Source organism: Falco biarmicus, chromosome 1 (assembly GCF_023638135.1).
Source record: "Falco biarmicus isolate bFalBia1 chromosome 1, bFalBia1.pri, whole genome shotgun sequence".
Taxonomy (NCBI): Eukaryota; Metazoa; Chordata; class Aves; order Falconiformes; family Falconidae; genus Falco; species Falco biarmicus.
Window position 1 is genome coordinate 54,458,853 of NC_079288.1, and position 13,803 is coordinate 54,472,655.

The window sequence follows — 13,803 nt, forward strand, 5'->3', positions numbered from 1 at the left end:
CCCGGTTATACTTTTTAGGGAAAGGAAATAGCAGTTTTAGAGGCCCAGGGAAATTCCTGAGCAAAACCCAGCAAATACTCATGAAACAACTCTTGAGTGACAGCTGGTGTGCACTCTGCACACCGCATTTTGAAGATACCCCCATTGAAACGTAGGAGCATTGTAGTTCTTCATGCCCGAGGTGAGCACTGCATCTGAAGAAGCTGCTGCCAGCGGAACTGACCAGTCACCAGGTGACTGAGGGTGCTGGTAAGAACTCTTCAAAGCTTTGACAGAGTTAACTCTCACACTTCAGGCACTATGAGGCCTATTAGCTACAGGGAGCAAGAATCAGTCAGCATCAAAGTAGGACCTGATAGACTAATCCTGTTGGCCTACAGAACAGTATCTCCAGGATGAGGAGCTATCTTCTCTAAGGGGAAAGCTGGGAGGTATACTCATCTACCTCATAAAAAAAAATGCAGTTGAAGTTGTTCCCCCCAACTATGTATATTCCAAAAATATGTGTAAGGTAAAGTGCTGCTCTTTCTGAGCACAGCCTGAAGAGGAGAGGTAGTTTGTGTTAGCTCAGCCAGCATCCCATCTTCACCACAAAAAAGCAAGCTCTAGAGAGGATAATCTGGCAGCATTTATGTCGATGCTTTTATAGAAAACCTTCCATTGTAATTTTTTATGGAGGAACTAGAAACCTGACCATTCTCCAGTCCTACAGATCATCCCTGCCTATGCTCAGATCTGGTCACAAAGCAACTTGATTCACTTAAGAGCACGCTCTGCCCTCATTTACACTGGCATCAATGGAGCTGTACCAGAAAGGAAAAGTATAGGGGTAGATCCCATAGAAAATTCAGTTCTCAAAACACTCGATCCTGCAAGAAGACCTGCACATCTTGCCATGGGTTTCTGCAGTGTGGAAATGACCCTGTAGGAAATGTAAAAATAAGGCCACCCAATAAGCTAGTAGTCATCGCATTTCCCAGGAAAGCACAAGACCTAAATGCAAGCCTGCCTCAAGCAGGGGGTTGTAACCTACCTGTCACACCTCTCAAAAGAGTGCCCTGGCCACACACCAGTAGTCTGGGGTGTAAAAAGTATTTAAAAAAGAATAGAAATGTATGGGACCAGATACTGACAGTTGCAGGGAGCTCTGTCCTGTACTTTTGCAGAAGGGCAGGCCTGCATTGCCAGACCTTACCCAATGGCTCTCGAGGGTAAAATGAATGAGCAGTCCTCATTCCTCTTGGGCTGCGCTTCTGCTCACAAGCCCACCTCCCCACTCCTCCTCCCACTGACACCTGAAGGCAGTTCTGCAGTCACAAGGCACTGCAAAGGACAGTGTCACTTCCCAGCTAATTACCATTTGTGGCCACAAACTCCTCTACTTGCTTCTCTTAGAGCTCACTTTCCTGCCAGGAATATAAAACACTGTCTCAGCAACACACACCTGCATGGAAATGCATACACATGAACTCCCAATTAAGGGATAACTGCTGCAAAGCATAAGTGGCTCTCATGAAACAAAGCAAACAGCAGTCGTATTAATAGTCAATTAGCTGGAACAGCCACCTGATGCTGCCTATTTGGAGAAGCCCCCAGCTTCCACCAGTTTTTGCCCATGCAAGAGCAGCTGAATAAAGTCTGTGTCACAGTCATCTTGACTTGGCAAAACACCCTCTTCTGCCTCTTGACTCAGGGATGCTTTTCCCCTTGTTCTAGTTCCTAATTAAAACCATGAATGTGGATAAATATCACTTCCAGTTTTAAACCCAACTGGGTCACCAAACTGTACATTACACCCTATTCTGCAATTAAACTACTCTGTGAAACACCTCAATTATAATTAAAAAAGTAATTATACCCCCGTTAATGGCGACACAAATCATACATTTCAATGAAAAAGTTCGTCTGGCAGCTTATGGCATATTAACCAGTCTTACATCTCATTTATGTTTTGATGTATAACCTATAACAGTTAGCTAATTTCATGTGACTCGTCTCTAACTATATTTTATCATGTGCAATACAATACTGGCATCTTTCAAAGAACAAATTAAATAAGCTAAGGGGTTAATTGCTAATATCTCCACCATTACTGTTGGAGCATGGCAGAATGGGATCTCTCCTGCCTTCTCAGGTTAGGTTTGAAAAAAAACAGCATGCAGAGAGGAGAGTGGAATTGAAATGGATGTTTCTGTTGACACTGGGGAGCTGCAACTGTCAGATTTCTGCTAAGCACCAGCAGCTCCCGCTGAGTCTGGCGGGTCAGACTGCTTATCTCACTGCCTTATCCTATTTCTCCCCATTGTGGAAAGGCAGAAGGCAGGGAAGCATGGCGCTGGGGCAGAGTGTTGCTTGCTTTTATGTCTATTGCTTTTTTTTGGTGTTGTTTTTTTTTTTTTTTCCCCCACAGCAGGAATATGTGAGTTTGCCCCTTCACCCCTCAGCCCCTCAGTGTGACAGCAAACCTCAGTGTAAAAGGATCTGCCCTGGTCCTGCTGCTTGCCTGGGACATGCATTGGAAAAGACAAAACATTTACCTGGGTGTTTCAGAACCGTAGGTAGGTTCAGCTTAGTAGTGGCTATAAAACTGGGAGAGGCGAGGCATGCCACTGCACACTGGTGCTGACACTGGTTGGGGCTGGTGGGCAGGGGTATACAGCCACAGAGAAGCTGATCTGGTTTTCCCAGAGACTAAGCAAACCCTTGGTTCCTTACTTAGTCCTTACTTACTTACTAAGTGAATGAGCAAGACCTACTTTGATTTGACCTCAGGCCATGAGACTGGTGTACTTTAACACACCTTCTTCTATTTGGATCTTGGGCTTTTGTTTTTTTTCCTAGTGGTCGTGATCTGAGCCTACTCCAATGCTCGTCATGTCCTCGTGGATCTCAGGAACTTGTAAGTGCTGCCTTAAAAGCTTTGCCTACCCATCTCTGTCTTTGTCCTTCTTGCCCTCTGGAGCAGCTGTACACTGCTATGCAGTTCAGCTTTTCACTAATAGCAAGATCTGCTCTAGCATTGATCCGTAAGAGCTTGACACAGTTAATTGCAATTAAACATGCTGAGAATGATAAGACTAAATTCCCCAGCTACTGAAAAGAGGACAAAGTGTATCCCTAAGTGTGGTTGTTCCCACCACTTTGAAATACCATGAAAAAAAACCCCAAAATTAAGTGGGAGAATATAGTCAAAGAGAAAAATCAAGGGGAAGATGCCAGGACTCTGGACTCCAGCATTTCATTACACTGAATGTGTATTTTGTACAGTTCCACAGTTTAAGCTTTTCTTCCTCTTTTTTTGGCATTAAATCCAGTGATTACTTCAGAAGCCAGTGAAGTAGAAAAAAAAACCCAAACCAAAACAAACCAAAACAGTGCCCAGAGTGGGAAGAGTGTAAGGTACATTCTCACCAAAGCATTTGGAAAAGCTGCTCACAGCTGCACACATGCATTACCCTACTCTACCTGGAATCAAACCAGTCCTTCAACAACATGGAAAATAGCCTCAGCCTGGTGCTTGCCTTCTCCCGAGTCCTTTCTTACTTAAGTTACTTGTATATCATATCAGAAACTTCTTTAAACAAATAAAAGAAGTCTTAAACAAAGAAGTAATTCATGTCTAAATTAAAATAATCATGTAATCCTTCAACCCACCAAGTTACCTTTCATCTTTCCATTTTTTTTTAAATTTATCTTACCAGATTCAGCAAGTGGCTGTAATAAAGTGTCACATTAAGGTATTCATATTCATTAGTGTTCAGGTCTTTGTTCTTTTAATAGTGTTGGATAGAATCTACAAAGAGGCTGTATTAGGCAGCTGTCCAATCTGGGTGTTTGATCTCCTTCTGACTTCAAAAGTCAGAAGAGAAAAAAAACCAACATTGAGAACAGTTCTTTTGAATGTCAGATGGGGACTACATGATTTCTGAGCCTGCCAAGTGTTAATTGGTGTCTGCCCCGACCAGGGTACAAACAAGATTCAGACCCAGTTAATGTACAGACATGAATCTCAGCTATTGATGGAGTGAGCCAGCATACTAGAAGGCAGGAAAAAGTGCAATTATGTGAGCAACTCACAGAGGATCTTTTCAGAGATCACTTCCATGCATCATGCTACATCATGTTGTTTGGGTCCCGCCTGCCTGACTGGACATTACAGACCTTTCCAAGGGAATAACCAGACTGGCTGCTGAAATTTCAGAGGTGCTTGTAACACTGCATTCAAACGAGCTACCCGTCATCATCAATCTCTGTTTCCAGCAAAGGTAATGAAGTTCCCCAGTACCACCCTGCACCACCTGAACAACATAGCCTGTTGCAAATACTCCTGTCATGGCAAAACAGCAAGTTGATTTGATTTAAAGAAGCATCAGAAAGGAAAATAAAGAATTGCTGCTAAGTTCCTGAGGAAAGCCAACTGATTAATATTACAGTTATCAGCAAGTTGGCTCAGCAGACCTAAACAGTCTTTAAAGTTTTGGGATCTCAACAGGGAAAGGAAACAGCCTATGGAAAAAGAAACTGGAAAAAAATCTTCTATGCTAATTATTTCTTCTGATGTTTGTGGACACGTTTCTGCTGTTCTGATTAAATCTAAACTTGGGATAGATGCGGAGGTAACACTTTAAGCTTCATCTCCTGAGAAATCAGTCGTCAGCGCTGAGTGACAAGCACTTTGCTACTTAGCCATGACAGTCTAACTCATCCTAATGCAAATTGGCAACAGTTTCTTCTGTGCGTGGCAGAGGAAAACTGAGGAGAATTCAGATAGGGGAATTACCATCATTAACAATCAATTTTTCTCTTAATAGCCGCCGCGGATTTAGGATTTCAGAGGCCCCCCTGTGACTCAGAGACCCCTCCTGTGTGCAATGAGTCTGAAGCTGGAGCCGCCACCACACTAAGGGAAGCCTGTTCACAGGGACACCCACTGCTGTAGGTGGGCACAGATCTGGCTGAAGGGCAGGCTTGCTCCTGGCAGATGGAGGGCAGGCTACCCACTCCAGGTTTACTTAGATGCCAGTAGGAAAACCAGATAACCCCCTGAAGAAGGATTATTAGGCAGACACATCCCCTGCTTGCCCCTACCTCCTGCTGGGAGCCCACACTGCACCACAGCCCACACTCTTGTGCCAAGCTGGCTGGCTGGGGCACACAAGAGAATGAGCATGTGCACAGACATGTGGGGGAAATAAAATCAGGCAAACTAAAAATTAAAGTGTCTTTACACTATGCTTGAAAGTGCCTCTCAGAATAAGTGAAATTTTTTTTTTGTTTAAAAGGAAAAGCAAAGGTAGTAGGCTGGCATTAATATGCCTCAGATATAACTGTGATTTTTGAAAGGGAAGAAAAAACTGAAACCAAACCGCCTGCAGCTCTGCCCAGCAAGGCACCATAATCCAAAGCCATTAATCAGTTCCCGATCAATCTTGTCTACGAGCAGCAGTCAGTCGGCTCTCCATCACCACGCATTCATCATGCCATGCGCTAACTCACTGCACCATTAGCTGCCTATCAGGCCTTAGTGTGGGTGCCCAAGCACCAGGACACTGATGCTGCTGCTCACCTCGGCTACTGGGATGCCTTCGGGGGGGCGGCACTGCAGCAGGACCTCTTGCTCCAGGGACACTTCTTTCCCCAAGGGCTCCTGCTCAAAAGTTTTCCGGAGATCTGGGGATGGAGAAGGAGAAGAAAAAGAATTAGTAGTATTAATAGCTGGTTGTTTAAATTACATTTGATTGTCATACTGCATAGATGTGAGAGATCTTTCTAAAGAGAGAAAATAGCATTACTGCTCCCTGGAAAGTTAAGCACTTGAAAAAGACTGTGACATGTTTTCCTTTCATTCCAACATTAAGCAGTCAAAGGTTTCATAGTGGATTTATTATTTATATTGTGGTAGAGCATGTGAACCCAGCAAGTATCCAAGGCCTCACTGTGGAAGGTCATGTCCAGACAGAGGGAAAAAAAATCGAAGCAAGTCCCTTCTTCAGATAATTTATGTTTGGTAAGCTATGCCAACAAAAGTACTCAAGGCAGCTATGGAAAATTAAATAAATCTGTAAAACTACAGCATGTAAGCTGAGTTGCCTGAAACTCATGGATGAAAGTGCTCATGCTGCCATTTAATGTACTTTTAGTTTATAAGCATTAGCTCTACAGCTTTAGCCAATTTGTCTTCACTTTATCATTATCCGTGTAGCACTAAACAGATAATAATAATAACAATAATTGTAATTTGGAGCTGAACTGTGCTTGGATCCCTGCACAGCACCACAGAAATCTGGCAGGCAGAGAAGGCACCGAATGCACATCCAAATGTTGGACCAGTTCATCATACTGGACAGCTGTGCACTCAGTTTTTTTCATACGCTTCTGCAACATCTTTGCGTTGGTGGCAAAATGGACTTGAGACGTTCCCTCCTTACCCCAGGCTCCATATTTCTGCCATGGAATGGCACCCTTTCCACTGTGCCAGAGGACAGGGTTTTGGAGAACCAAGAACTCAGCCCCACTAGCAACTAGTGATACTTCTCCCTGCTGCTGGTTCCAGCTGCAAATAGGCATGGGGTCATGTTCAAAGTCATATCAGAGAGCTGGTCCAACTTTAAAAAACCTTGCAAAAAAGTTATTTTTATTTTACTTTTAGTATGAAGTCAGACCAGTTCCTTATGCCAGCTCATGGCGAGGTTGCACAAATACTCGTGTCATATTGGAAACAAATCATATAGGAACAATTTAAGAGCCAAATATTTCATGTTTTGAAGCCATAACCTGTGGCTGTGCTGGAAAACAGATCACTGAATTGAACCAGTTTACAAATAAATCATCCAAAGAGTTATCCTTCATCTAGATTACCTCCAAGGTCTGATTTACAGCTAACCTCTTAAGGAAATGCATCCACACTACCAAAAGGCAAAACCTGGGGCAAGCGAATGTGCAGATGGAAAAGGAGACAGGGTGTCTGCCACCAAAATTAGTTCCTCTGAAACTCACCTTTGGATAGCATGAGACCTCTCTCTCTTAGCCTGTATCAGGAAAAAGTGGTTGTTCTACTACCTGGAACCAAATGCCAATCTAATTGTACCATGGAAAATCTCTGTCATAGCTGGAGATGCTGACTTTAACTTAAGCTGATAAAGTGGTAAACTTCTAATGTCCTTAAACGCATACATCTCCCTTGTGAAACTAAGGCATCTCTGTTCCTCCCCTGCACCGCAAGCATGAGAGAGGCAACCCCAAACCCCACTCCCTCCCCATCACTGGCATTCCTGCTCCCTCTGGCACATGGGACAGGGATGATAGAGCCCCTCTGGTGGGATGGCATTTATGGCCATAGTTTAGGGCACAGAAAGGTAAACTTTGGCAGATCTTACTGTGGCAATATAAGAAATTACTGCCTCCAGCTGTCTGTCTGTCAAAAGGAAGCACATGCCAATGTCACAGCTACCTCACTACAAATTCCATCATTTTAACCTCACGAGTTGAAGAAGGGGGCTTAAACTTACAACATCAGATAACTTCATGGCATAGAGGAGAAGCAAATATCTAGAAGCGATCATTTCTTAGGATGACATGCCAAGCTTCACCAGACTGTGGTTGTCAGCATCCTTGTCACAGGAGTTATTCCAGGCCAGCAAGGCTCATTCATGTGATAGTGACCTCAGCAAGATAAATGGCCAGATTAGGTCAGTCTCCAATGCCTGTGTGGTATGTAGCTGTGTGGTATGCTGCGGGGTATGTAGCTCCCAGGGCACTGCCAGTTCTAGCATGACCAGCCACCAGCTTCATCCCACCCTTTCTAAGAAGCTAACCAGGGGACATTTGGGTTGTACGGCTCAATTTGAGTAAAACCAAACCCCTCCAGATGCCCTGTGGGTGGGAGTCATTCCAAGGATAAAACGCTCAGTTTTGGCTTGCCGCACTTCTGCATGTTAAGCATGGAGATGAGCAGCTCTTCTGAGAGCTGTTGGGTTTCTGGGGATGTGACATTCTTCCTTTGGCCCAGGCTCCTCGCACATCCTGCGGGCTTGATAGGTAACATGGGCACACATAAAGCCAGATTAACGCAGTTTGCTTTAGATTAGCAAATAACGGGTTATATTACTAGCAAAACCCATATGATCATATTATTGCTAGTTCCACAGGTATTTCCAAAGAAAAAGAATTACTTCCACATCAAGTACACCTTAGTGCATCTAGCGGGTAGATGTATACATATGTTTTGTGCTCCAATATCATGACTGAGGATAAATGAGAAAGTTACCATGCTGGTAATAGAAGCATATAAGCACAGGAATAAACAGTATATTAACAATAGCTTTCACATGTTCAGATATGGAGGGATGAAGACAGTAGAGGCAGATTAGATAGATAATAATCTGAGTTTTTTCCTTGACAGATTGGATTACTGTCCTGCCTACCTTCCTGAAATATTAATAAAGCTCTGAAGTTCTCTGTAGCCTCATGTGCACAGTGATCACCTTCCTTATAAAGCACTTGGCTTTTTAAAAAAAAACCCCAACATTAGTGCATACAAAAGTAAATAACATTAGTCTAGAAATGTGTAATAACAGTAAAAAGTCCCACTTTAACCTCTTTGTTATCAACAGCTGGAATTGCTAGGTATGAACATATTTTTCCCTGTGAACCGTTTTTTCCCTTTTCCCTGGGAACTCTTGCAGTAGGTGAGATGAACCTGTGGGACCCCTGGCGTCCCTGGCTGTCCCCTGCTCACGGAGCTTTGCTGTGCACGGACACGTTAACGGCACCATTCGATTTGGGCAGGTCAATGATCCACAAACTAAAAATACACTAAGTAGGGGCCTTGCCATAATAGACAGTAATGCTCTCAAAGGAGCCATTAGATACTATTCAGTAAATTATACTAACTGAGGGGCAGGGGGAAGGAAGTGTGTACTTGTGTATTTACAAGACTGGCAGCCCTTATACCCTATTCTGTTTGCTCCCTCCCACATGTTCACAGCTTTATCTCACCAGAACTACCCACCACCTCCCGCTGCAGCCATGCCACCTACAGATGGCAGCTTTTTTTACCTAACCAAGGCAGTTTTACCTAACCAAGAATAGGGTTTGCTGGTTGTAACAGCCAAACAAGCTAACAAGATGTTTTTTGCAAGTGATGAAGAAGCAGAGGGCCTGGACAAACAACTTTTTCACCTGCTCTAACTATAACGAAACACCCTGTTGGGACAGCAAAGGGTTTTGAAATAACTGGGTTTTTTTCTATGGCCCTTGCTATGACTTCTGTGGATGATGACGACTGCCTTCTAATTCTTCAGCCTTCATCTTCCTTTGCCATTTAACCATTAGTCATCATGGCAACTTTGCACTGTTGATCAGGAGTGGGTGAGCTTGCTAATGTTTATGTGTAATTTGGATCATTCCCACTTAGACTTTACACTTTTTCAAAGTGTCATATCAGTTACAATTGCTCACAAGCAAGGGATAGATTTTCCCAGAGAATGGTAAAAGATAAATAAAATACATGCTATTACAAAAAAAAAAAAAAAGTTTTAACAATCTTCATAAAATATGCCTGAAAAAGCAAAATAATAAAACATTTGATCCATTCTGGGTCAGGACCTCTTTGCCTGTGAAGAGGCAGTTGAATTATTAAAGCCTCAGGTTGGCAGTAGCCCTGTTAATGCGATCCTGAGAGTGAGCCTTCTCTACCCTCACCTTCAATAGGGAGAGGCACAAGAGAGAGGCAGTTGCACTTTCTTTCCATTATTATTTTGGTAATGTGGAATAATCCCTGACTGTCTGTGTTAGCAATACTCTTCCTCCCCTTATACTGGTAATATTGCTGCCGCAGCTCATCTCTTCTGGAGCAGAGTGAGCCCTGTGAGACAGCAGCGCTGAAGGGTCCATTTTTTTTTTCTTACCAGCTCTCTCACCTATTTCACCCAGCTGCAAGTGGGGATGTCATAGCTAGGCTCAGGAGGAAACCTGCACCCCCATCAGGCATTTTCCCCCGCCTCTAACTTCCCTTCAAGGCTGTCTTCATAAAAAGAAACCAAGGAGAAGAATTAAAATTCTGGTCTGCCACCTTGAGCCAGACTCTATCTTCTTTACTAATGCATAGTCTTAGTAAATTCAGAGGGGGCTCTTGTGGCATATATCGCAGCACGTTTACAGCATACTTAAGATAAGACTTTCCTCCAAGACTCCTGAAATACTCCTGCACAATCCTCTCTGGTAAGGACAGATGGCTGCATTCAGAGCTGCATTGAAATGAGAGAATTTTCACAAGCATAAAACTGAAACAGTATACTGGGAGATCAGAATCTCAGTGCACACCATATTGTTTTCTTTATTCTTGAATCACTATGCTTTTTGGGGAGAGGAGCATTGGAGCTTAATTTTGATGCACTGCTAAATGACTTCCTTTTGTGTTTAACGCATTTTTAGCTTACAAACCATGGAAAAGTTGCATTTACACCTGCTAAAGATAATAGCTTCTACAGGAACTCATGGTATTTCCCCGTTTCCTTTTCTACCTGTCAACTTCTATGAAAGAGCAAAGAATGACCCTGTTCTTTTTTTTTTTTTTTTAATCAAATGTATTTTATCTCTTTGCTGTTCTGGGTTTTACTGTGATGGGTGGGTGGGCAAAACTTTAAGGATATCTTCTATCATTTCTGAGAAATGTGGTAAGAGGCAGTCCAGATGCCTTCAAGGCAGTGTTAATGGAAGGGTGACTAATGAATAAGCATGAAAAACGGACACTTGTCAGCCAGGAATTAGATGTAAACCAGAAATGAACAGAACAATGCAGCATTACTGTCAGGGAAAGATGGATTTCTGCCCTTGGTAGACCTTAAAGACTCTGTGCTCCTAGTAACTCTTGTCAGCTTTCCTTCTACAACAAACAATTCGAAAAATGAGCAAGCTTTAAGAGCACAGAAAGAAAACCCACATTGTTTTCTATACAACTTTCATATTAACTATGCCCATTGAGAGAAGTACATTTGGTATGTGCTTTCAGAGAAATAAGGTTTTAAGAATGTGAAAAGACCTTCTCAAGAAGTATCTATTTCCCTACAAAAGATAGCTTGATTTATATGGGTAGGTATATACAGGCATCCATATAACACTACAACACCAAACACATCATAAGCAAAAAAACCCCAACAATTAAAACACTAGAAATAAAGGAACTATGGCTTGGTATTATAACCATTATTAGAGGATCAATATGTAGCCAAGCTTTCCGTACCTCCTACCACTGAGAATGTTCTCAAGAGGCACAGTTCAATGCTGCTTTAATTTTACCTAGGCTAATAAGAAATATCCAAACAGAAAAATAATTGTGGAAAAATGCCACTGATGTTCTACAAAATGAAAGAGGATCCACATGCTTGTAAAACATACCTCACTGCATTTATTTCCAAACTTGGGTGACATGCTGTGTTAGAGAAACACGACTAATATTGTAAAACTAGCTTGATCCTCTTCCATCACTTCCCACGATGCAGGCGGAGTTAAGAGACACCTTTTACTGCAAAAAAGGCATTAGAAACTGCATTGCAATTCCAAATGTAAGAAACCATGTGCTTACAGGCATAATTTGGCCTCTCTTTTCTGTTCACAGCTGAGCTTACGACCTTTGTGTGTGGATCAATCACACTGATGTGCAAGTAATGGAAAGGTTAGGTACAAAAAACTATTTTTTTTCCCATTTTGTCCTTGTGTGGTTCCAGGTCTCTGTTGTTAATTAGATCCAACCAGATTTCTACTGAGACAGTCACAGGAGTGTCAGCAGTCTGTAACACAGGGGATCCCTCTAAAACCTCTGTCAACTGCTTTTGTAAGTGTGGTGCCTTGCCCTGCAGAGTCTCCTGCTGTAGCAGCCACGTGCTGGGTTTTGATCAAAGCCTCCTGCCCTGCTTCAGCACACTGCTGCTCACAGGGTGGGATCGTGCACGGACAGGGCTCTGCTCTCCGCTGGCCCAAGCACCAGTGGCTGGAGCTGAGGACAGAGGAAATAAGGCAGCCCCTCAGACCCCCATCTTTATGCTCAATACACAACTCTGTGCCACTCTTTCCTTCTCTGGAGGGGCTGTTTCACATCTGGCTAGCCCTAAAGACAAATGCCATGAGGCTGCCTCCACCACGTTCTCAGTCTGGAGAGGCACATCGTGGACAGCAGAGCTTTCCTCATTCCAAAGACACCTGGCAGCCTGCGGCTCAGGCTGAGCTTGTCTGTAACCCTCCAGCAGCCCAGGGAGCGAGACCTCAGGCTGCCATCATAGGATGGCCATGAAGCAGCATCAGCTTTCACAGCCGAACAGCTGATGGGGACTGGGACAGACTTCTTGGAAGTGCACAACATGTTTTGGGGATGCAGGCTGCTACATCTGCTGACCTGAGGTATGGAATAAGGTAACAGATTTTGCTTGCCATGCTACAATCTGCAAGATGCTTTGCCTGAGCCCAGAACCTTCTCCCCTCTTTTATTCCCTACATATTTACAACCCGAGCAAATGGGAGGTGCACACTCACCAGCCCCTCGTTCTGCCAATGGCATCTGCGGCCAGCTGGGGATAATGCTGCACCCTGATGACTCCTTGGAAACTCACCGCCCGCACGCCTGCAGAAAAAAAACTTTTTCCCTTTCCCTCTTCAGCTCTGAGCTAGTTCAGCTGGGTAGTGGTAAGACAAACCACTTTTGCAACACAACTTCCATATGGGCTATGCCTATAATGAAGAACCATCCACTCAAAACATTTAGTATTGATACAACTGTAAAAAATACAAGCAAGCAAGCTTTATTGAGAATTCACTGAGCAAATGGGTTCCCAGGTGTACATCGATAGCACTGTTCTTGTCCTTTTATATTTTTATTTGATAGCTTGATATTTCTTGGTTTTCTTTGTAAGCTTAACCTGCAAACTAACATAGAAACTTAATTCTCTTCATTATTTTATTTGTGATTGAAGATGGAATCCAAAGCTCTTGCTTTTCAAATAAATCCAAATGTAAAGTTCAAATGACCTAACCTCAATAGGTACCTTTTTTAGATGACAGATATACTAAACGTACTAAAGACAGACATTAGAAACATCAGGTGTACACTGTGTAAATGTAGTATTTTGTTGTTGTTGCTCTTCTGATGCACTAATCTGACTCACACAGCTGGTCACTTACCAAAATATACACAAAATTCAGTGAACTTTCTGACTGCATCTATGTTTCACCATTGAACATTAAGCAGACTCTACCGAGAGCTGATAATTTCTTAGGACAGTGTAGGCAGGATCGTCTCAAGGACTGAGGGATTAAATTCATATAAATTCAGTAAAGGGGTTTCCTTCTGGTTTTCAAGCAACACTAACTGTGAAGCCAAGCCCATCTTAATTTATAAAGTCTTAGCTCTTTATTACAAAGCAATGTGATTGGTATTTATTACTGCTACAACTGCATCCTTAAGTCTGGAAGTCAGTCGTGCATGTTCATTTGGGAAGCAGTACAGAAACATGCCTGTCAAGGAAAAGCAGACTGGTAGTTACCAAATATGTTAAATGCTCAGTTAACTTCTCTGCTGCCCTTTCTGTGATCTGTCCTTTTCTCTTCAGTAATCTCAGCTCAAGATCGTGTGCCTCAGTTACCCCTTTATTAACTACAAGCAGCAGACATCTATTAGTAGCAACTTAAATAGTACATAATGAAAGAGTTAAGGTCCTATATCTGCTAACCCTCATACACACTCACCAAAGTGCATAAAACACATTTTGAAGTTATTTTTAATAACCTTCCTACTAAAATTTTCAAGTGATG

The 13,803-nt window shown here is 42.9% G+C and overlaps 1 protein-coding gene across 2 annotated transcripts in view; it reads right to left on the bottom strand.

The window, feature by feature from the left end:
* UNC5C (unc-5 netrin receptor C) overlaps positions 1-13,803 on the bottom strand; it is a 261,037-nt gene that overhangs the window by 56,593 nt on the left and 190,641 nt on the right. For both annotated transcript variants that reach the window (XM_056343746.1, XM_056343735.1), the window contains exon 4: positions 5,567-5,670. In XM_056343746.1, coding sequence (XP_056199721.1) covers positions 5,567-5,670 — 104 coding nt within the window. The remainder of the gene's footprint in view (positions 1-5,566; positions 5,671-13,803) is intronic.